The 24,723-nt window shown below is 38.6% G+C and overlaps 1 protein-coding gene across 1 annotated transcript in view; it reads right to left on the bottom strand.

Annotated features, from left to right (window-relative positions):
* The window catches only part of Itgbl1 (integrin subunit beta like 1), a 297,795-nt gene extending 273,306 nt beyond the window's left edge, over positions 1-24,489 (bottom strand). Inside the window, exons 1-2 of the mRNA XM_017794887.2 lie at positions 24,189-24,489; positions 23,084-23,301 (exon numbers count right to left, since the gene is read on the bottom strand). Of these exons, the coding sequence (XP_017650376.2) occupies positions 23,084-23,301; positions 24,189-24,304 (334 nt within the window). The 5' untranslated portion in view covers positions 24,305-24,489. The remainder of the gene's footprint in view (positions 1-23,083; positions 23,302-24,188) is intronic.
* Between the last annotated feature and the right edge of the window lie 234 nt (positions 24,490-24,723).

The following is a 24,723-nucleotide window of genomic DNA, read 5'->3' as shown; positions in this document are numbered from 1 at the left end:
TACCATAAACTACTCTCCTGATTTTCTCAAATACATCCTCATTCTTTAAGTCTTATCAGAAGTTAAATTCCCTCCCTATGGCCTTCTCTTTTAAACAGATATAACAGGAAAAATAATTGTATAGAATATATCTACCCATCCAGCCCTTTATATGCCCTTGTGTAATTTCACATATCACCATATAACATTTCTTATAGGTCAGTTTAGGGTGTAAATTTTTCAACCACTGTAAGTCTGAAAAATCCTTTACTTCACATTTGTTTTTGAAAGATATTTCACTGAGAACCAGTGAGATGGTTCAGTGAGTAAAAGTACTTGCTGCACAAACTGATAACCTGAGTTTGATCCCAAGAATATCACATGGAGGGAAGAAACAATTCCCAAAACTTGTCCTGTGGTTTCTACATGTAGGCTATAATGCAAGCATTCCCACTCTTATCCCTCTCTGTCTTTAGCTCTCTCTCTTTCTCTCTCTCTCTCACATACACACAAAAAACTTGTCCTGTGGTTTCTACATGTAGGCTATAATGCAAGCATTCCCACACTTATCCCTCTCTGTCTTTCGCTCTCTCTCTTTCTCTCTCTCTCTCACATACACACAGAGCACATAAAATAAAGTTTACAGAAAGACACTTCAGTACTTCACTGAGCATAAACTTCTAAGTTTACTAAACACAGTCTTTTCATTGTCTTCTGACAAAGAGAAATCTGCTATTATCCTTATATGTGTCCCTCTGTACGTGAATCTTGTTTTCTGTGTAGCCACTCTTTTAAGACATTCTCCTTCAGCATAACTTTACCCACCCATGGCTCAGGAGCCATTGTGAAAGAAGGGGCAGAAACATTTGTAAGAGCCAGGGTTGATGCATGATCATGATAAAACAGAGTCTTCCAGGCCTCTGGGAACTTACATATGAACTTACAGCAATGTGTCAGCTTACACAAGATCCATGCAATCAGACAAAAACTCAACATATAACTGGGGAGATTGACAGAAGGCTCCAATCTTAGTGGAGGAGCTAATAGCAGCTGATAAATGCTGTGTGAGGGAGAGTTGATCTTTAAGGGAATGACTTTATATACACTGACTAGACACCAGTGGATGAACTTGTACCGAGTGACATCTGGATACAAAAGCTTGGCTGGATAGCCTTAAAATATAGGACAGATGGGCTAGAGAGATGGCTCAGAAGTTAAGAACACTGGTTGTTCTTACAGAAGACCCAGGTTTGAATCCCAGCACCCACACGGCAGCTAACAACTGTCTGTAACTCCAGACCCAATGGATCCGACAGCCTCTTCTGACCTCCACAGGCATTGCAGGACACAGGTGCACTTACCTACATGCAGGCAGTACACACATACACATAAAATAAAAAATAAAATAAATAAAATTTTTTAAAAATATATAGGACAGAATGCGTTAAATGTAGTGGGGGAGGATATTGGGGGGTGCCAATGGGGTGGGGGGATCTAAATATGATTAAGATTTATTGTATGAGATACACAAAAGCTAATACATATATACATTTAAAAATGCTTTCTCAGGGCTGGAGAGATGTCTCAGGTTAAGAGCACTGGCTGTTCTTGCAGAAGATCCAGGTTTGAATCCTAGCACCCACTTGGCAGCTTACAACTGTCTGTAACTCCAATTCCAGGGAATCCAATGGCCTCTTCTGTCCTCTGCAGGCATTGCACAACACATACATGTAGGGAATACATGCACACACATAAAAATAAAAATAATAAATAAAATATTTTTTAAAATTTTAAATGCTTTCTCCTCATTACAAATATTGAGCAATTTGGTTAGGATGTGCATCTATCAAGTTTTTTCAAATGTGTTGAGCCTTCAGATTTACTGAGATTTAGGTTTGTGTGTATATATTTTCCATCCAATTTGAAATGTTTTCAGACGTTATTTCTTCAAATACGTTATCTGCTTCCCTACAGACTAAATCATACACCTGTGAGCCTATGGGGTCAATTCAAAACTGCTTCATAGTTAGCTGCTGTCTTATTTCCTTTCTAAAAAACTGCTTTTGTTTTAATTTGGAAGGATTTTTATGCTCTCTCTTCAAATTCACTAACTTGAATCATCTGAGATTTAATCTGCGGCTAATTCCATGCTGTGATTTTTATTCATGTCAGATGTTTTGGTTTTCATATCTAGAAATTCAACTTCAACCAGTTGGCAATATTAGGAGGCAAAAATGACTAAATTTTTTTAATTAAAGAAAACAAGACTGTTCAGTTAGAAAGACTATACATACCAACACTGAATGCACAGCATGGAGCATGTGAAACTAGAGAATCTTGTCTTTTGATTCTGAATATTTGAGATTCCTTTAAGTTTTCTTGGACATTAAAAAGACCTTTTTTGTGTATGGATTTTTACTTATCTATTTTAGCCATGAAAAGCAAAAAAAAAATTCAGAACAGTACTGGAAGCAGATCAGCTAAAATATTTCTTAGGGAATTCTGCAAATTAATTTTCTTTTGAATTTTCAAAAATATCTATAATAAGCAGTATATAACTAGATGAGCAGCAGGTAAAAATAAGCACAAGTGTGTCACTAGAAAACAGAATGGTGACTGATGAAGATGATCATAAGGTAGCTCATTAGAATTGAAAACCACTCCCCATTCAGAAAACCCTGGTATATGTGAGGCTAGGCTGTGGGGAACAGAGAGCTTCTGATTTAGGCTCAGCTTTCTCTTGAAAAGAAGGAGCTGAGGAAATGGAACAGATTATGTAATGGATAAGAGATAGAATGTGCTCTGAGGCCTTCTCACTTTCCCATTGACCTGCATTTTTATTTTTCCACTACTTAAATTGCCCATATGGCTATATATTAAGTAGTGGGAAAATAAAAATATAGCCTAATGATATTAACATCACTCCACTTACAGTAATCCATGAAAGCAATGTCTTTGGTATCCAAAATATGCAATAACAGTAAGAAAGTGAAAATGTGATTTCCTTTTTCTTCTTGAAAGAGGAAATTAATTTTGGAAGTAAATAGGCAAATATATTCTATTTATCATTTTTAAGCATCAAGTCTCAATATTGTCTCAGTAGTGTCTCAATATTGAAATTGTTATCAAGACTGTAGAACTAAGTTTTTTAATGGGGGCATGTACAGTAGGGTATGTGTTTTGTGCGAAAGTGAACATTTCATCATTCTTTGATCAAATAATAGACTCCTACAGCATCTTCATAATTTTAATTCCTCAACATCTTCATCTTCTCTCTTGGGATGGGACTCTGTTAAGTGTGTGACCCAATGCCTGAACATTCTCCATTGCTCTTCCATGTCTTATTGTCCTTATATATCTAAGTGAAGTCAATGCCAACTATGGGGTCTGCATGTCAATGACATAACTATAGAAAGCCAATTAGAGCATATCAATTACTCAGCACTGTGATTGGACCAGAGCAAAGACAGTCCCTAAATAAGGCTACCCTGGGCAATCAGAATCCAGTCTAATGGAGATCATTGCTGTCCATGAGACAAGGTGCTTTGACAATATGTATTAATATCAGAAGCTGTATTAGCTCCATATGAGGCACAGAAATAGTGCTATCCCAGCAGTTAAGAGATCACATTTAGATCCTGGTGGTATCTTTTGATCTCTAAGTTAATTTGCATCCAATAATAATTGAGTCCTATAATAACATTTTCAAATTTTCCTATGTATCCCAACAACCTAAAGGGCTATTAAGATAGATTATTGAACTTCAAAGCCAGAGTTATAATGCATTAAATATGAGGCAGAGCCTGAGAATTTTTATTCGTAATAAATCTCCAGTTGACCTTGATACTACTGGCTCAGGAATGACCCTTTGGGAATCAGTGTCCTAGATATTTGAATAAAATGGGCCAATAAATTGCTCTTTTTTTCCTAAGCAACCTTGTGCTGGGTTTCCTATTGTTTAAACTCAAAAGTATTTTATCTGATATACTCATGGGTATCTGAAAAACATCATCCCCAAAATAAGTCTAAATTACTCTATATTTACTGATCATATATTAAAAGCTGGGTCACACCATAAATGTTAAAGAGCATAATATGGATTTCATAATGTATTTTAGGGTATTTCTACCATTTTGCACTTAAATTTTTAGCACATCTCGTAACCAAATATTGGAGACACATGAATAATCTATTAAATCTTGATTTTTCACATTAGACTTGTATGATATTTTTGATGAAGAATTCTATTGATTGGGAATTTAAGTAATTGTACTGAATAGCTTCAAGTTGTCAGTTTGACATATCTGGGAAGAAGGAACCTCAATTAAGAAATTTCTTCTATTGAATTGACTTGTCAGCAGGCCTGTGAGGCATTTTGATTATTGATTCATGTGGGAGGGCCCAGACTATTGGGGTGGTGCCCCTGGCAGGTGGTCCTGTTGTATAAGAAAGTAGGCTGAGCACAGGCAGGGGGACCAGCAAGCCAGTATCTACTCAGCAACAGAACAGGGCTGGGATTTTGCAGGTACTCGGGGATTCAGACTGTCAATTTTGAAACCTGAAGAGGCTCACATGTCTCTGGATGTAGTGAGGAGAGCTGATTATAGAACTGAAGTATTTGAAAACTAGAATGACAGTTCACATTTCCCATATCACATCCTTGTCTCTACCTTCCCAACCCAATCCTCAATGCCTATCAATTCCATCATCTCACAACTTGTTTTGAATTATTCTTTCTTGTGTCTTCCTATAGCCACCAACACAATTCAGAATGTTGCTAGTTTTATCCACTGGTTATTAAAATAGCTTTCTTGTTGTTCTCTCCATTTGAGGGTTTTCTTTTTCCTTTATCCAAAGAGCAATATCTCAAATGTTTCTAAATGGAAAAACCAGTTTTCTGCTTATTCTGCCTTCCAATCATTTATTTGTTCATTTGCTGACTTTTATTAGCATTGAAAGCCTGATTCTATTTACTTCTGTAGGTTTCTCTCTGGCAACAACCCTGGAAGAGCTTATTGCCCCAAACAATGTTTTAAGTATCCATGGTGTCCTACCTTAAATGGTCTTGTTTGGTCTCTCTGATTTAAAACGGTAGTTCATACCACCCTCACCCATTGTCACAACAGGGCTCAAAGCCTCATGTGCAAAGAACTTTGGGCCTCATACCATTCTTCATGCTTGATCATAAAAGATAAACAGAAATAATATACTTTAGTATTTATAACCGTTACATCAACTAGTGCAGTGTCTTATCCATAGTAGCTAGTCAACAGATAGCGGTTGATTGAACCTCACAATAATAACACACTATAACATAAATATATCCACTTTTGTTCTGTATTTTATTATATATCATATATATTATATATTATACTATGTATATTTATTATAGACATACATAAGCTCTTGGCTCTGGCTATAGGAAAGTAGTCAATTTTCATAGTCTGAACTTTTAAAGACTGTGCCTATTTTATAAGGATAGCCTAATAATTGTACACACTTTAATAAAAAAATTCATACCCATGTGAACTTCAAATCAAACTGTATTTCCAATTTCAAAATCAATCAAAATGTATGGAAAAATAATATCCAAGGGGTCTTCAGTTCCCCACAGTCTGCATTAAATGAATTCACATCAGTATGACAGTGTTATCAACTGGTTTACATGATTTGACCTGTCAAAATATTGTTCTGTTCTGTGACAGCAACACAGTTTAAGCTATTAATGTTTTCCTTTCTTCTTAAGAATGTAAAAACTACTGTTAAAAATCAGAAAAACAGAATTCTGAAAATATTTAATAACTTGACTGATACCAATGCTTTACAAAGCCTTCAGAATAAATTCTAAAAATAACTTAATCAAGGAACTAAATATACTATTCTCCATAAAATATTCTTTAAAGGTAGAAGATGTATGAAAAGGAAATAAAGAATTAACAAAGAATGCATGGTTTATTGAATGTGCATCTGGAAATAAACAACTATTAAGCCTGTCTCTGACAGGTACCAATGGTCAGTTTCTATCTATTGCTGTGCTTTGTGGGATCTATAGCACATGGTTTTAGTAGGATTAGTTAGGGTTACTAAAATGAGAGCTTTGGTGTATATAAGTGTGGTTCTTTTGAATATAAGACATTAAGGGTATGTATAAGGAATTCATTTTCCATGGGTAGATTTGACTTCCTTTGACTTTGTAGATATAACTGAATTTTTAAATATTCATAATTTTTTATAAAAATCCTTAAAATGAAAATATAATTTACCATCTAATTAATAGATATGCTTATATTTACAGTAAAAATAAATCATATTTACTTCAAAATTAAATTGAAATTTTTTTTATTTAGAGCCATACAATTCAATTATTTCGCTGAGTATTCCAGTTTCTCTGCTAAACACTGTGGGTGATAGGATTCTCACTCGCATCATACTACCACACAGAACACAGTCACCTGGTTTGGCCCCATGAGCCTTTCACCCACTGATACAGGCCTTGGTGTTCCTGCCATTCTCCAAAACAGAAGCAAGCTCTGGAGAGCAGGAGAATCACATGATGCAGACCTGAGCCCAGCCTGAAGCCTGGACCCCGGCTTTGTATCATCAACAGCAAGAAATCTTTGCTTTTTCATAAGCTCTTGCATTTTGGGGGTGGTTTGAAACAGCATTTGTATAGCAATAAAGTCAAAGTCGTTAAGGAGAGTATAGTGGAAAATCTTACTTCTGTGCTTGAGTAAGCAGCATAATTGGTTATGAGAATGTGATACGGGAACAACGTGATAATAATACTAACAGCAGTAGCAAGAGCAGGTTCTTTTGAACCCTCGCTGCATGCCAGGATCTTCTCTCAGTGCTTCTACTCAGAAGAACACTATGCGAAGGGGACTTCACCTCCTCATTTCACACAGTTCACAATAGGCAGAGCCAACTTTTCAACAGACCTTTCTCCTACTATTTCTTCAGTATTTTGCCTTTTGAACTTTCACATATGAAAATATCACTTAATTACTGGAGATTAATACTACATTTGGTGAGTTAAGACTGCAGAAAAATACATTTGGTGCATGATCTAAATGGTCGAACTCCATACCAATGAAGGATTGTGAAGTTTGGATATAAGACAACATGGGATCTTAGACACTTCAGCTAATCTTCCTCAGGTATGTGCCTTCATCTTTAGCATGGCAAGATGATTTATGAAACCTGACCCCATGCAAAAAGCATATATACTATCATAAGTAAATGTGATTGATATTATTATTTCAAACTCACCATAGGCTTATAAGCTCATTATTGTAATTATGTTTTTTAAAGTTTGCCCCATATAAGGCTACCTTTTGAGAAAAGGAATTTGGGTTCTAGTCTACTGCTGTTTTCTTCCCAGTGCCGCCAGACAACATCCTTTATTTCTTGTGCTTCAAGCTCAGAGTGCTCATGCTTGGTTGACTAGCTGACCCTTCCACACAGTGGGCAGCAGAGACTATTACAGTTTTGACAACTTCACAACTAGGAGGTCAACTTTGAGATGTACACAATACATTTTGCTTTATTTTCAAGAGGCCACACGCAGGTTGCTGGGAAATTAAGCATAAACAGTGTGTTTTATAGAACAGTGATGCCTATAGTACTGGGCAGTCATTAAATACAGTCTCCTTTGGTGTCTTTGGAAAGTAATGTCAGTAGCTTCCATGAATACACATAATGGAATATGCAAATCTCTTACATCAATTGGTATAAGATTTGCATAGCAACTATGCACACCCTTCCATATACTTTAAATCATCTCTAGATTACATATAATTTTAACACATTAATTAAAATTATATGTAAACATCTATTACATTGTATTATTCAGGAAACAATAAGAAAATGTCTGCACATATTCAGTACACACACACATAATTTTTCCCTGAATATTTTTTATCCACACTTGGTTAGACTCACAGACACAGAACCAGAAAATACAAAGAGCAGCACTTATTTAGCGGAGTAAGAGTTCTTAAAACACACAAGAAAATTAGAGTTTTCAAGATAAGCTGCAGGTCACAGGATTTCTCTCTTTAATGACCAACTACAGGAAAGCACTATCTTCCCAAATGTCTATGGATTCACACTCACTGGATTTGGCTCTGACACTCTCAAATATCTCCTCTACAAGGAACAAAGCTCAGTTTGAACCTAAGATACTTCTGTCCTTTTCTGGATAACCTATCAGAAGTGTTTTCATTGCTATTGCTGTTTTAAATTAATTTTTTCCAGATTTTTGTACTTGAGACTGTATTGGCACAATTTCCACTCTCCCTTTAATCCTTCCAATCCCTCTTGAGTTTACTTCCTCTCAAATTCATGACCTCTTCTTTATTAGTTATGTATACACATACACGAACACCTACACACACAACTTGGTATAGTATTACTTTTATCAGGAATATTTAATAAATATTTGTCGATTTCAACTCAGTTGTACAAAGAAGCTAGATGTCTTATAAAAGATCCCATAGTAAGGAACAATAGTGGCAGAAAAACAGACAGCTTTTGTTTATTTTGTCCAATTTCTACACATTTCCCAAAGTAGTCTGCTTTGGCAGTTTTATCCCATCCAAACCCACCTCCTCAGTTACTGAATGGGAAGGGTTACTCAGTTCAATAAAGTCTGTGCTATAATGGTCAGTGTCCTGCCATTTCTTCCTTAAAATTTTCTGTTCTCCTGTCAGCAGGGCCATCTGAAACAGAGGTGGAGTAAAGGAATCCACAGCAGGCAGATGGATGACATGATGTGGGATGACCCTACAGCCTTTACATCTTGATCTAAAGTCCAACACACCCATCTCCAAGGCATAAAGCCAACTTCTGTAATGTGCCAGTCAACTGTATTCGGTTTTCTACAGATGCCCTTCCCTCCCTGTGCGTTTCTCTCCATTCACACGACTTTCCTCTCAGAAAGGATACACACATATTAAAAGCAGCATATTGTTGAATTTCTAGAGTCTACTTTACAACTACTTTAATTTTATAAGAACAATAGACAATCGCTAATGTGACATTCATAAAAGGTAATATCTATCATACCCAAAATAACAAAAGTCGGTATCCATGGGAATAATAAATATACTGAGTTAATACCCTTGCCTACATTTTCTTTTACTTTTTTCCTCTTTTACTTTTATAGACAAGGAAAACTGCAGGTTGTGGACTTTCTTCAATTTCTGACTAAGGAGGATCCTTCTTATCTGGATAATAGCTAACAATAGATGCATTCTCTTTAAGAATTTCTATTACAGCTGAGAAAGTGTTCTGTCTTGATATGATGAGTAATTGTGTCCTAGTAATTTCCGTTCCCTCAACTTATTTTTGCATTACATGCAAAAAGGTTCTTGAACAGGTATTTCCTCCACATTTAAGTGTTTATGTGCACTCATTAACATAAATGGAAAGGAGAGTCAAATTTGATTTTCTAAGAAAAAAAAAAAAAAGCACTTCATTTTAACATGCAGAAATGAGGTCCCTGAACTGTATGTCTCCATTTCAAGTTCTCCAAGCAAATATTTTCCCTAAATACATGGTTTAAGAACAATTTCGATATTATGCTAATAGAAATCTTTGTATTAATATTAGGAAGGGCAAATTTCTTCTCAGGGTTTTTAAGTGTGACTGTAGAGAATTATTTTGACTATGTCTTTAAAAGTTATGAAAATTGAATGATCATATGTATGAAAATATTTTCCAGCAAAGCATATAGAGATATGTTTATTATTTTCTATTTTTAATATATTTTAACTGAATTTTTACGTATTTCATAAACAATATCATCGTTGTTTTTATAGCCCCTTCCACATTAGCACCATCCCATAGTGCCCCCACTGGATTTCATGTATTCTGTTATTTACGTTAAGGCCTATTGAGTCGAGTTAGTGTCCCCTGACATGCCTCAGTACAAGTTCATCCACCGGGGTTCTAGTCAGCCTATGTAGAGTCACTCCCTTAAAGAAGGTCAGTTCTTCCTCATCCAATAGTAATCATCTGCCCAATAGTTCTTTGGTTAATATTAGGTCCTGCTGTCCATTTCCATAGTTCTATGCTAGGATTTTTTCTGCTTGAGTGTCACTGTACAGTGTTCGGGCGCCACTTGAGTTTTATAACTAATGCAGCATTAAATTCAAGGCACAAATCCATCCAACTAGACAACTGAGAGAATTTTATCCACTATATCAAATATTTTCATTCTTGAAACAAATAAATTATTATCAGGTCAAAACAGCTGTGGGAGCTTATGTAACTATTGGTGTTAACAAAAAAAAAATTAAAGTCTATAACTTGTCTTTTTTATTTTGGAGAGGAAAAGACAGGTGGTGGCCAAGTCATTTTGTTTAGAAAAATAACTAGTTTTGTCTAACCATTCTGCACAGCAGAAAATGATACCTTTGAAGGATCAGTAATGATCAATTAGAAAATATATTTGCCATGTTTTGATTTTTTGGTTTTGGCTCCTTACTTTCCTCCATGGAGTTAGTCACAAATACATAGTGAATGAATTGTTATAAGAGAGATTTTAAGCAATACCCAGACTTGCTGACCTCTTTTAAAAATTTTATCTTGCCTTTCCCTAAAAAATTTCTTGATAAAAGAATGGAACAGGAAACTTGGGTGGTAACTATCCACTTGGAATAATTTGGTATTTGAACCAGTGACTGTTCACAGGCAATTACTATAATAGAGCTTTTGGCAGAGGCATTTATTTTACTGCACAAGCTAAGACTGGGATGGTACAAAGTCAAGGCAGTCACTACCCTTATAAAGTTCTTATTTTTCTTTCCCCTTTATGAAGCTGTCATTCTTCTACCCTACCTTAAGTAGGAAGATTTTCAGTAGATGGAAGAATGAGTTCTATTACAGAATACAGCTTTGTGTGTTTGCTAGGAAATGTGAGTCTTGAAAAGACAAAGCATTCTTTTTCCAAAGAAAATGAGATTTGTAACTTTCTTCCAGCTTTCTCTCTTTATCAATTTAAGAGTTAATAGAAAATAGCTTGAGAATTTACCTTAAACTACTCCAGGAAGTCCCCCTGGTACCCTCAGTCCCAGCAGTACTAGATTTCACTTTCTTAGGTGTAATTCCTCCCTTTAATCTGAGATGAGCCTGGGAAGCTAAATTTCCCAAAGGACAAAGGCTCAGGTCACCTAGTTCCACTGATGTGAAACTTCCCTTTGCCAAAATCAGAGACATGAAGACAGTTTTATTCACACTTCTGTTGGCTGGGGACTCCCTCATGCATGTCTGGGAAGCCACCTCAGCCTAGTGGAAATGTCTATACACACTTGTAAATGCACCCATGTGTATGGATGCTTGCACTCAGATGTGTGTATAAATTTAAACTGGAGTCTGACATAACAAGTCTTATATCAGAACACAAAACACAGAGGAACATAAAATAAAATCACTATTATTCCCGTGGACAGACAGTTTGATATACACTTATTAAGTTATTTTTCTAACATAGCATTAAAGTAAGAATGGGGGTCATAATAAGAGTCTTAAGATTCTTAATGAAGAAGGGAGAAAAGAATGAGAACTGTGTGAGTATATTTGCATGTGTGTGAATGTAAAAGTTTATGAGAAATATTCATCTATGCATTAAAAAAATATGAAGGTACAAACTTTAAAATGTAGAGGGACTAACTTCCAGAATGATTATTAACAAGACTAGAGATAATTATAATGCACATATTTAACTTACTTGAATTCAATTACATGTGCTCAGGCATTGAAAATAGGCAGTAAAGACAAAGGAGGATAAGTAATAATTTAAATAGCACATAGATTCCATCATTGCGTTCAGTGAACAAAGGTCCTAGGTGGATGTGGAATAGAAGTAGAAAAGTCCCATTGCCTCAGTGGGCTGGGATTCTTGGCATATGTCTCCTAGTGTGAGCAAGTAACTAGCCTGAATGACCACTAAAGAATAATCCAGGCAAAAATCATTTAGCATTTAGGCAAAGAAAAAAGATATCTTGTAGCCATGGAGAAAATGCTCAGGCCGGCTGATCAAGTTAATTTAAGCATGGAGCCTTTTTGAGAGATGTGTCAGGGTGATATTTAACTTCAAAGGCCTGAGTTTTGAATCGGTTAGGAACTGTTCTGTTCTCTTCATGAAATACAAAGCTCTGTATTAATATTTCTTTATTTTCTCAAATTTAGAGATAAATGATATGTTTTATTTAATAGATGAGCTTTTAAAAATATATATATATAACAGAAGAGTTAACATATGTGTTACCTTACATAGTTACCATTTCTGTAGTGAGAATACAACACCTCCCACATATATCTACCTGTATTGTTTTTTTAATAACAAATGTACATTGTTGTCATAAATCTTAGGTGTTCAGATACATTAAATATTTTTGATTCTGGTAACCAGATTCCTAAAAATTATGCCATAATTTCACAGAAATAATTTAATAACAACTGCCTGTGGAAAAAAATATGTATATGAAAATATAAATAGGTCAAGAGAACATGCATCCACCTCTGATCACTTAGTTACTACATGTGTCCCAAGAGGCAGTTGCTCCTCCAAGGGGCAGGACCTGCTGCAAAGAGCTCGCTATGGAGAGGGAGCTGCGGAGAGCTAGCCTTGGAGGGAGGCTTGTTGGCACCATCTTGGAAGTGGGCGGTGCAGAAAAAATGGCCCAGGTGTCTCACCCATGTGGGTGCAAGGGGAGCATTTACCCAACTGGGGTGAGAGTGCAAGCCCAAGAGGCGTGGGCAAAAGCTAATGGAAACTGTGAGTGGGGCACAGAAATGATCTGGAATGGAGGGCCGCTAAGCTACAGAGTGGAACAGGGCACCAGGTATGGGGTGCCAGGTGTTTGCCTTTGTAAGTTACTCTATTTCCCCTATCCAGGATATAAACTATGAAAAATTCAGATAAAGATTTCCCCTACCCAGGATATAAACTATGAAAAATTCAGATAAAGATGTGTTAGATGGTTTGTCTAATAGCGCCAGGAGCAGGATGGCACTGGAATCCACAAACCACAGGAGTTTGGAAAAAGCTAAGGAGCTAATGGAGGTGCTGATGTGGATCTTACAATGGATTATAAAATACGCAACTAAAAAGGAGCCAGCTATGCAGAAGCATGAGCCACAGCTGTGTTGTAAATGTGGGGAAATAGTCCAGTTGTGGGTATATGAAAATTTGTTAAAGGTTATAGAAAGGCTAGAAAATCTTTCACAAGCCTGGGACACAAGCAGAGAACCCAGAGCGGAGCCATGGCCACTTTGCATAATAAAAGATTTGCCCAAGGTAGGGAAATCTTAAAAGGCAAGGGAGGTACTGGCAGATTCAGTTGCAGAACTTGGGAGAGAAAAAGAACAGGACATTTTAACTTGTGTAAAGCCCAAGACTCTGGAAAAAAGATAGATAATACTGAAAAGGAAACAACCTAAAAATGAAAGTGGCTAAGGCTGCCCCACAGATTCAACTTTTGATACAGAAAGGAAAGAAAGCTAACAGTACTGTAACTGGGAAATACTCCACACTGGAACTGTTAAACTAGGAAAGACTTACAAGCAAGCAATCAAAGAGCCCCTCTCTGGTGGCTTGTGAGGGTGTGGGACATGGAAGTAAATAACGTCAGTCTAAGTCCTTCAGAAGCTTCACAGCTAAGTTACAAAACTAGGCTGTTCAACCTAGGCCAATGCGGGGGGGAACAGTCATTAATGGGGTGGCTGGTTGAAGGCATTAAAGATACATGGTCATCACCAAAGGAAACTTCCATAATTAACAGGGGCTGAAGGACTATAAAGGATGGACAGGCATTACTGAGAGAACTGAGTATGAGAAAAGCAATATATGATACTCAGTTCATTGGACCAGATAAGACTGTGTTCACCAGAGATATAAAGGAAAGTGTAATTCAACTGGGACCTCGAGAAAGGTATGGCATTTTGATAGAAAACCAAATTCTATACTAAGGAGTTTCTGAAAGGCTTTAAAACCAAAACAACAGTTTACAAAAGGCATTCAAAAGATAAAAACTGTATCAGGGGTGATTAGGAATCCCCAAAGATAAATAAATTGAATTTCTCTCCTGATAAAGGCTATACTAGTTTTTCCCACCAAAGCCTCCCCCAGCAGCCAGATATGGTCAATGGAGAGATGACAGATATGGCTACAATCAGGAGACAGACCCAGGACCTGCTGGACTCAGGGAACCAACAAATGCAGCAGGGTCAACAGAAACCCCCTGCCTCCTTAGCCCAGTGCAGGGTCAGGCAACTGGAGCCAACACCTGTAAGTGTATCAAGAATAAAAGAATACAAAGAGACTCCATGTAAAATCCCCCAAATGCTAAATGATTCCAAAGGAATAACTAAAAATGGTTATGAGCTAACCAAATGAATGCCCCATACCCATGTTATGGTACCTAACAAGGATCTATGGAGAAAATGGTTAATACAAATGGACAAAACCTTTCCATGCTGTCTGAGACCTTGTCTATGATTGATTTAATATATAATTATTAACCTTCCTTCGGGTGTTTTATAGACGTGAAACCCATTTGAAAGATACCTGAAGAAGCAAAGGCCAGCTGTACCTGTAAGATTCTTGGGAGTTTTACGTAGGTTGGGTAAGATGAAGACAGAGATTCCCAAACTATACAACTGTTAAGAAAATCTACAGTACCAGGGGTGGGTTGCCCCCCATAAGCTGTTGGCCAGAGAGAGATCCTAGAGGTCCTCAAATTCACCAAAGCTATTGCCACTAATGTCGGTTGTACACTAGAAAGGTCAGCAAGGCCATGTTGCTGAAGACACTGCATGGTGTGCACACCCTACATCTGTCACCTCCTCCAAGGCTCAGGGACCTTAGCAGAAGATTGGTGGAAAGATTATAACAGCCAGAGGAAGGGGTGGAGTATGTCCTGTGGGGCGAGGCCTGCTGTGGAGAGTTAGCTATAGAAAGGGAGCAGCGGAGAGTTAGCATAGGAGGGAGGAGCATTGGCACCATCTTTGAAGTGGGTGGTGCAGAAAAATGGCTCCAGTGTCTCACCCGTGTGGGTGCTAGAGGAGGCATTTACTGAGGCAAGACTGCAGCCCTACGAGGTGTGGGTGAAAGCTAATGGAGACTGTGGACAGGGCATGGATGCAATCTGAAATGGTGGGGCACTGAGTAACAGAGTGGAATGAGGCGCCAGGTGAGGGGCACTAGGTGTAGGGCACCAGGTGTTCACCTTTGTAAGTTTCTCTATTTCCCCTACCCAGGATATAAATTAGGAAAAATTCAGATAAAGATGTGTTGGATGGTTTGTCTAATAGCACCAGGAGCAAGGGACCCTAAGAAACAGGCAACACTATGAAACACAAATAACATGAAGGAGAATTCCTTTATGTCTTAGAATAACTCCCAGAAAGACCAGAGGTTTAGTAACAATCGCAGGTGCTATTTGACTGATAACTGTGTGCTGGTTAGTTTATGTGTTTCACATATATTTTCTTCCTTAATTTTTTTCAATAATCCTCCACAGAGAGATAAATATGCTCATTTCAGAAAATATCAGTCTGACTCTTGCAGGATTTACCCAAACTGATAATGGCCATAGGTAAACTGGTATGGAAGTCAGAATGGATGTGGGTCTCATGAGCGCAAACTCTATCACCACATCTATTCTATAGCTTCTCTTATTCTAATAGACTTGATCTGTTTCAATAAAACTATCATTTGGCAAAGGATTAAACTTAATTGATAATCACATAAAACTCCAAAGTAACAGGAACATAAACAAGATAGGAATTAATTTCTCCTATATATAGCAGCAGTTGAAGCAGGCCGCCCAGGTGCACAGAGGCTGGCTGGTCCACAGAGCTTCTGAGATACTGGATGCCTGTGTTTTACAGGTATCACATTCTCATAGATGACCTCTATGTGCATCTCCTGATTCTAAATGTTGATTGGATCTATGTGTGCTTTCTAGACAGAATGAGAGGCAGTTAGCAAAACACAGGTCCCTGCACTTCACACTCTGTTGGTCCCCTCACACCATTCCCTACACTTGGGCCAGCTAAGAAAGTACCACCCAGCAGAGCAATTATTACTTAGTGACCCCTGTATAATTCCCTCCTCAGTATGTAGCACTTTTATTATCCCCACTTTGCATTATCAGTGTCTCTTCTGTGCAGATAAAGAAACAGAAGTCATAACCATCTGAGTGAGAAATCACTCCACAGTTGGCAAGTAATAATGCTAAATATTGAAAGAAGAAACTGTTGGGAAATATGTTTTTCTTCAGATATGCACTCAAAGACTTGTGCTGCTTTGGTGAGGCCAGAGAAATCCAGTCATGTAAGTTTATTAACTCTGGGAAAGAAGGAGAAGACTCAGCACCTTCACCCTGGATTAAGCCTAGTAACAGTGGGTGTTGATGCAGGTGGATCCTCTCCCTTGCCATTCACACACACAGCATTCCTGCATTCTGTAGAAGGGTGAATACAACAGAAAGTCCACAAAGATGTCCACATTCTTGTTCCTGGAACCTCTAGATAGGTAGCCTTCAATGACAAAAGCAACTTCAGTGGTATAGTTAAGGTTATGGGGTCTTGGAAAGCTTATCCTGAGTTAGCTAAGTGGGTTATCTAGTCACATGGGTTTTTAAAAGTAGATAAGTGGCTCAGCTATAGTGAAAGAGATATGATAATGGAAGACTAGAGATATCGGCAGGAAAAGGATCTGACATCTGTTGGTGATTCTGAGACAGGCTCAGGTAAGCATAAAATCTGGAGAATGGACTCTCAGAGAAAGTAGACCCAGCTGAAGAGAAACTGGAATCCCAGTCATATAACTACTGGGAATTAAATTCTCCCAACAACACATAACCAGGAACCAGATTATCTACAGAGCTTCCATAAAGGAAGAGGTTCTGTCCATGTCTCAGCTTTGGTAGATCCAGATCAGCCCTTCAGACCTGCAGAACTATAAGAAAATTCTCTTGTGTTGTACAAGCATACAACTTGTGGTAATTTGTTAAGGCAGCTGCAGAAAACACATACAGAGATAGAACAAGGAATGTGGAACAGTGTCTTGTGTTCCATCATAAATCCCTCAGAAAGAATCTTGCAAAAAAAAGCATACAAATGAGGGACATAGGGATCTCTGCTCCTATGGCAGTGGTTACTCACCTCAAGGCCATGAACACTGTGGCTCATAAGATCAGATGGGAAAATGTGTGACTGAGATAAAGATAGCTGATCAGCTTTTAGGTAGGCTGGGGGGGCGGGATTATAGTACAAAGAGAAGTGGGAGGTTGGATTTGGCATTATGACTCAAAATATATTGAAGACTTTGAGAAATCTTATGGAGAAAGCCATGCTTTGCAAATTTAAGATATACCACACAAATTTCAAGTTTGGGGGCAAAAATTAACAGTTGATCTTATGTTTATTCTATTTGACTTGAACAGTGTTAGATTATCAATACATTCTAGGCTGTCAAGGGGTAGCAGTGACCAAGGCTAAGCAAGATTTTGGGGTCTCCGTGATACAGCTTCAGAGTTGTATCCAGTTTAACCAGAAAACTGAGAAAAATGGTACTTAAGTTTGCTTTCTGTCTCTGTGATAAACACTGTGACAAAAGCATCTTGGGAAGGAAAGCGTCCTTTCATCGTGCAGGTTATAGTCATCATCTGTGGAAGCCAGGGCAAGGACTCAAGGCAGGAAGCTGGAGGAAAGAACTGAAGCAGAGACCAAGGAGGAATGCTCATTGTTGCCAAGATCATGTTCAGTTATTCTGCTTATATAACCCAGGCCTGCCTGCCTAGGGATGGCAATACCTACAGTGACCTAAGCCCTCCTACATCAATTAGTAATCAATAAAATGTCCCACAGACATGGCCACAGGCCAATCTGATGTATGAAATTCTTCAATTAAGGCTCCTTCTTCCCAGATGCACCGAGTTGATAATCAATATCCCAAGTCCACTACTTGTCAACTTGGCACAGAAATGCATCACTGTTAAACCATAATCTTTTCTTTTCCCTAAGATATCATGTCAATATCTCAAAACAAAAATGCAGTCCAACTTTTAAAAGTCCCAAATACTTTAAAAAATTCCTATGATTTAAACATCCAAATTCCCTTTAAAAATCTAAGTTCTCTAAACTGTGAGGACCTGTAAAAATAAAAATAAGTTACTTGTAAAACAATCCCTCTTAGCTGAAGAAATATTGACAGCAGATTACTGCTGTCCCTTGGCCCAACAAAGTGCATAGCACCTTGGCCATGCCTCTGTGTACTATGTCACTTCTCCTGTGCATCAGAACACAAGTTATCACTCCTGTAACCAAGAACTTCGAGTTGTTGTTTAAAGGAAACACACTGCATTAAGATTCACTGCACGAGTGGTCAAAGTACAGAGAACAAGTGACTGTGGAGGGAGTGCTCAGCACAAGTGGGACATCTAGATCATACTCTCTCCCCATGACTCAGGAACCATTTCAGAAAGGATGGAAAGATAGTAAGAACCAGAAGACTAGATCGTAATAATGTCTTTTGGACATGACAGCACTACCATACTCATGAACTCACAGAAGCTATGGTTGCCTAGACAAAATCTGCACATGACTGAGCCAGTCAATATTCTAGCATAGAATGGGAAGCGGTTAATGACTGAGGAGCTATGGAGTCCTGACTGAGGAGCTATGGGCAGTTGATGACTTCTGAGGGAGGGTCACTTTTCTTTAAGGTATGACTCCTAATAGACAACCTGCCTCCAATGGATGGCTTTATACCCAGAAGTATGGACAGCACAAATTGGAATTGATGTATTATTAAATTGAAACAAACAAACAAAAAACATGCAATTGGAGTGGGGTGGGCAGAGAGGTGGGGGTAGATCTGGGAGGAGTTAAGGGCAGGGCTTAGGGATGAGTATGATCAAAATACATTGTGTGGACTTCTGAAAGAAAATTAAGTAATTGGGACTGGAGAGATGGCTCAGTTTTTAAGAACACTGGCTGCTTTTCCAGAGGACCCAGGTTCAGTTCCCAGTACCCACAAGCCAGCTAACAACCATCATTAACTCCAGTTCTAGGGAATTCAATGCCCTCTTCTGGCCTCTGCAGGCACTGCATGCAAATGGTGAGCTTACATATGTGCAAGCAAACATGCATATAAAAATAAGTAAATAAATAAAAAGAAAAGTACTTTTTAAATGAATTCACTGCATTCCATAGCACATTAAACTCCAATCTCCAGCAGATTTTCTTCTGCTTTGCCTATGGCTCCAATCATGCAACTCTGTGTCTTTCCATACCTGTAGAACATTTCACATGCCTTCCTGCCCCTCAACCTTTACTTGAGCTCTTTCTCTCTCAGAATTCCTACAGAGTTTTGTTGTTGTTGTTGTGCTTTGTTTTGTTTTGTTTTGATGAAAAATTCCTTGTCCTTGAAGACTTATACCAATTTTTTTTCTTTTTGTAATGAATTTTTAGTCACAGTACTTAATCCCTACTTCAATGGAATCCTCATGGGAATCAGAATCCATACTGTGTGGTATTTGGTACTTGGTATTTCTCACAACCTCCACACTCACTGGTCAGCCATCATACAGCTAAAATCTTTCCATCTACTTCAACAGCACAGAACCAGCAAATATGCTTGTGTTTCCTAAATTGAATTCAGTTGGCTGTTCCCAATTGCTAACACTAATCACTTTTTAAAAAAATATTTTACTTATTATTTTTATTTTTTTGTGTATGACTATATTGCCTTCATGTGTGTAAGTGCACCTGTGTCATGCAATGCCAGTGGAAGCCAGAGTGAGTGTCAAATTCCCCTGGAACGGGAGTTTGAGACAGTTGTTTGTCACCATGTAGGTGATAGGCATCAAACCCAGGTCCTCTGCAAGAATAGCCAGTTCTTTAAATCACTGAGCCATCGCTACAATTCCTAACACTGATCACTTTTAAGTGACACATTTCAAAAGAAATGTCTAAAAATTTTAAGAAACCAATGTTTTATTTTAAGTGTAATTGTAGCTCTCTGTGGGTTATCCAGGGATACTTTGGAAGTATCAAGTGAAAGTTTGTTTCCATGTGAAGAAACATACTGCTGGTTTCAAAAATACAATTTGCAAAACTGAGTTTATCCCCCAACAAAACCATCACACCTTGGACTAGTTCTGTGTGCTCCAGACGTGTGATGTAGATTCAGGTGCTGTAAACTCCAAGACAAGAAGAGAAATAGACTTTTGGTAATGTGGACACAATCACTTTCAACCAGCTCAAACTAAAATAACGATGACTCTTATGATTCACTGTATAAGAATCCTAATTGACTTCACTTTAAAAGGGCACAGTGTATATAGTACAGATATTCTGAGGCTGGGCCAAAATTACTATTCTTGCTTGGCTTTTGGGACCCCAAATCAATAACAGGCCATGACTACATGAAAAAATTAAATTGCTCTCACTTCCTCAAATACCCAACAACCACAAGGCCAGGCTCTCTATCTTTTTGGCTTTCCATCTATCTATCCATATACTAGTTACACATCCCCCACCTTTTGTACATTATACAATCATGCTGTGCACACCTAGCATTAGTGTGTACTGAGCACTCACTTTGTGCCAGACACTGTGCCAAGTATTTTACACCTGTCAAACCTTATAACAATTCCTTAAGACAGTTACTGTTAAGATTACAATTTTTCAGATGAAGAAAGGAAGGCTCTGGGTGTTTAGGTCACTAAGTTCACATAACTGCAAGCACTGGGTTTTTAATCCTGCAAATATTCTAACAAATGCTATACTGAAAATATGCTACCAGGGCATAATGTTTTCTTCATAGTAGGGGAGGAAGTTTCTGGCAGTTACTGTTTTTCCACAAAGAACTTATAGGGACTTATCAAGGCAAATGCCAGATGTACTTATAAACAAACAAACAAAAATGCCATTTCCACAGTAGTTATGAAATTGGGATTTTTTGGAAATGGGATTAAGAAGCTAACTCCAAAGCACAGAACAAGAAGGTAAGCAGGCAAGGTAAGAAATTTTTCTGGGCAGGCAAATGGGGTCACAGTATTAGCAGCAGCAGATTCCACAGAAAACTCTGAGAAGAAATTTCTCTTTTTAAATTTTTTAAAATTTGTATTTACTCTTTGAAAATTTCATAAGTGTATACAATGTATCTTCATCATATCCTCCCCTCTCTCACTCTCTCCCACCTTCCACAGAATTGCCCATCACATCTTCCTCCCAACTTTGTGCCTTTCTTTTATAATTTTTTTGAGAAAGGGTTTCCCTATAGCCTCAGCTGGCCTAGAACTCTGTGAATTAGGCTGGCCTCCTTCTCAGGGATAGCTGCCTGCCTCTGCCTCTGGAGTGCCGAGTGCTGGAATTTAAGGCATGCCTCACCATGCTGGCACCAAATGTTTTTGTTTGTCCTTTCTAACCCACTGAGTCAAATTAGTGCTACTAATATGTGTATGGGTACGGTGTCCTCCACTGGAGCATGGGGAATCTACCAATGACCCATGGACATCAGCCAATGCATATTTATTTGCAAAGTAAGAAAGTCAAATGAACAAAGGAATTTCACTCAGTCCTGGAACAAAAAGTATTTTGCTCTCTGTAGAAATGCACAAAACCAAACAGTACCATGTGACTCAGTGTTGCTTTTTGTATCAGGAAGAAAGGAATGCAGTGACTAAGATGTTTTGAGTGAATGACCAATCCCTCCCATGGTAAGAGAAAATACTCCAAATCACAGCATTACAGAGCCACATCACAGCATGGCGTCAGCCGAGGTCCTCGGCAGGGCAAGCTTATAGGATGGCACTTAGCTATTGTGGCTAATTTTACCAGCCGAAGATTGCATCCTACACCTTATTTTCTAATGAATCAACAACAGAAAAAGTCCTGGAAATTTTGTTCAAAACTCATGATATTGTGGAGGCTTTTCCAGAGGCAGTAAAGAAGAGATTGGATGATGATTGAATTTGGAATGAAGTATCATTGCTTTCATCCCTAATGGCTACCACTAATAATTCTAGCTGTGAGGCTGATGAAGTCAAAATAAGAAGGGTTGGGCACAATCCTCACAAGGTTTCACAAACTAGTTAGAAGCACCTGTGCCCCTCTGAGTTACTTCTAAGACTACTTTTTCCACTGTCAAACAGCTTGAATATTAAGAACTTTCATGATACACTCTAGAGCCCAGATGCCGAAGAAAAGTTTTTTTGCTATAAGTTTATTTTTGATCTATGTTACTGTTGGACATCTTCATCTTAGAAGTCTTAAGGCTATGTTTTCCTACTAATTTGCCAAGCCCTGCTTGGAATACATCCAGTTGGCCTTTTGTTAATAGAGTTCCTGCAGTGGTCACAGTGCACTGCGTAAATGACATATGAAGCTGGTAAGAGTTTAAGGGTGTCTACCAAGAAATTTCTTGACCCTTTCCAATATCAAAACTTGAATTGCTTCTTTAAAATGTGCAAGGGAAACAAATGTATTTTCACTCCAAAAACACCACATTTCACTGCAGCTCAACAATTCAAGCATCTAGGACAATACGATAATAAATACTTCTGAGTAAATATATGCCTATTTATGCTTTCCCCATCTCAGTGTTAGATGTGAACCCTTCTCCATGGCCTACACCCCAAGAGTGAAAGGGCAAACCCAAGCTTAAAGACATATCTGCCAATTGGTTTTGAAGGAAATAGCATCTCTCTGGGTTTCCTATAAAATAAAGATTATAATCTTCAAATATGATTAACATTTTTCACAGGGATAAAGAAGCCCATTAAGATTACTCCATTTTCTGAGACTGTGGAGAATCTAGTTCATGATAAGGAACTTCAATGGAAGCAAGTGAAATTTGGAATGAGATCAGTAAAACGTATATGAATCGTTTCCATTTAAATGTTAGCCCCAGAGGAGGGAGAAATATTGTAATAAATGATGCCAAAATTGGGTAGAAATGAGACGTCCTTGGATTGCAATAACTCAACTTGGTGCCTGCCTGACAGCAGGTGCACACCATTTTTTTTTACTTTCCTAAACGCTGCAGAAATCCCACTGGGGGTGAATGATGACCCCCAGAACTTACCTGCGCAAGTTTTTCCGTCGTAAGCCTCACACACCCAATCGTGACACTCACACAGAGGCCCAAAGTAGGTGCCGGGTTCAGTCACATGACAGATGCAGACGCCACACTCGCACCGACCTCGGCCATGGCAGGGGGCGCTCCCTGGAGGTTGGCCCGGGGCGCGGCACCGGCGCTCGGACTGGGCGGGGGAAAGCCTGCAGGGAGTGCCGGACACACTTCTGCAAGAGGTGAGAAAGTTCAGACACAGACTCTTCCCTTTCTATCCCCAGCCCACTCTTCCTCAATGTCTGTGTCCACCCACGCTATAGGCTATAGGTAAGAAAGCTGTGGCATCATTTCTCTCGGGGGGGGGGCGTCAACTATCGCCTGGAAGGGCTGTGTTTTCCCCCAAACACACCTGCAACTACTATGACACAAAATACAACCTTCCTAGCAGACAGAAGTGATAATCCCAAACCCTGGGCCCTTGGCCCTTGATTGCTACTGAATCTTAAATTCAAATTTAAATTAAATACAAATTAATCCGAGGTATGACACTTGGCTGACTTTTCTCTTAAAAAAAAAAATCTAATCGCCGGAGGGAGGTTATTTCATGAACAAAAAAGATGAATATACAGAAAAAGTTAAAATGTATTATGTATAGAATAGGGAATAGTACTTTTAAAATTTGCATGAAGCGGACCTTAAAAACTTTACATTTTAAAAAATTGAGTTATTGCTGTGGAGCTCATCGTCTCTTTCAGAGTATAATGCAAAATGTAAGAGACACTATGATTCTGTGGGAATAAAGCTTCTTTATAGGCAATGGGGTGACACAGGTGCCCATAAATACACCTTTAACTCACCGCAAAAACCCCTCCTGATACAGATTTGCAGAGGAAGAAAAAAATATTTTTATTCAGTAAGTGTATTTTTCCAAAGAAAAAGTGAAAGAACAAAGATCAAGCAACACTCGGAGTTGGTGTAAGAGAAAAAAATCAAAACAGTTGCAAACAGTTTATCCCACATCCAACTTAGCAATTGCTCTTGGCTTAGGACAGTCATGAGTTCTGCCACCACTCACAGCAGGGCAGGCCTGTCTTAAAGAATAACAAACCCAACTTACCTCAGGGAGGGTGAGAAGCTTTGGGGAGCCGCTGATAGCCCTACAAAGAGAAGGGAGGACACCAGCAGCAGGAAGTTCCTGAAGCCCTGGGAACACATGCTGAGTTCCCGGGCCATGCAGGCAGGAGGACAGACCAGCTGCACTTCTGTAAAGCGTGGCTCTCAGCACAGAGCCTGCGGGAGAAGTGCCACCTGCAGATGTCCAGGCAGACAGACCTAGGACACAGGAGCTCGCGGCCCCTGGACTGCTCCCGGAGTCGCAATTGCCTGTGAGGACTTGGGCAGTAGAGTGGCTCTGGGCGGGGTCCTGGTGCCAAACTCCTCCAGTGGAGAGTCTAGGGAGGGAAGTAATTAGAAACAGTTGTACAAGCAGATTTTTTTTTTTTTTGACATTTACAAAAATGTGCCCTGTTCACAGATTTGAGAAAATCACTTCTTTCGTCAAGTACGGGACCCAGAAACATTTAACAAAAGGATATTTGAGCTGGCACATAGAGAAAAATCACCTTTAAAGGAATTCCCGTTTTGAAAGGAAG

Source organism: Nannospalax galili, unplaced genomic scaffold (assembly GCF_000622305.1).
Source record: "Nannospalax galili isolate Female #2095 unplaced genomic scaffold, S.galili_v1.0 scaffold287, whole genome shotgun sequence".
NCBI classification, from domain to species: domain Eukaryota; kingdom Metazoa; phylum Chordata; class Mammalia; order Rodentia; family Spalacidae; genus Nannospalax; species Nannospalax galili.
The sequence above is the reverse complement of the archived record's forward strand: the minus strand, read 5'-3'. Positions and strand labels throughout refer to the sequence as shown.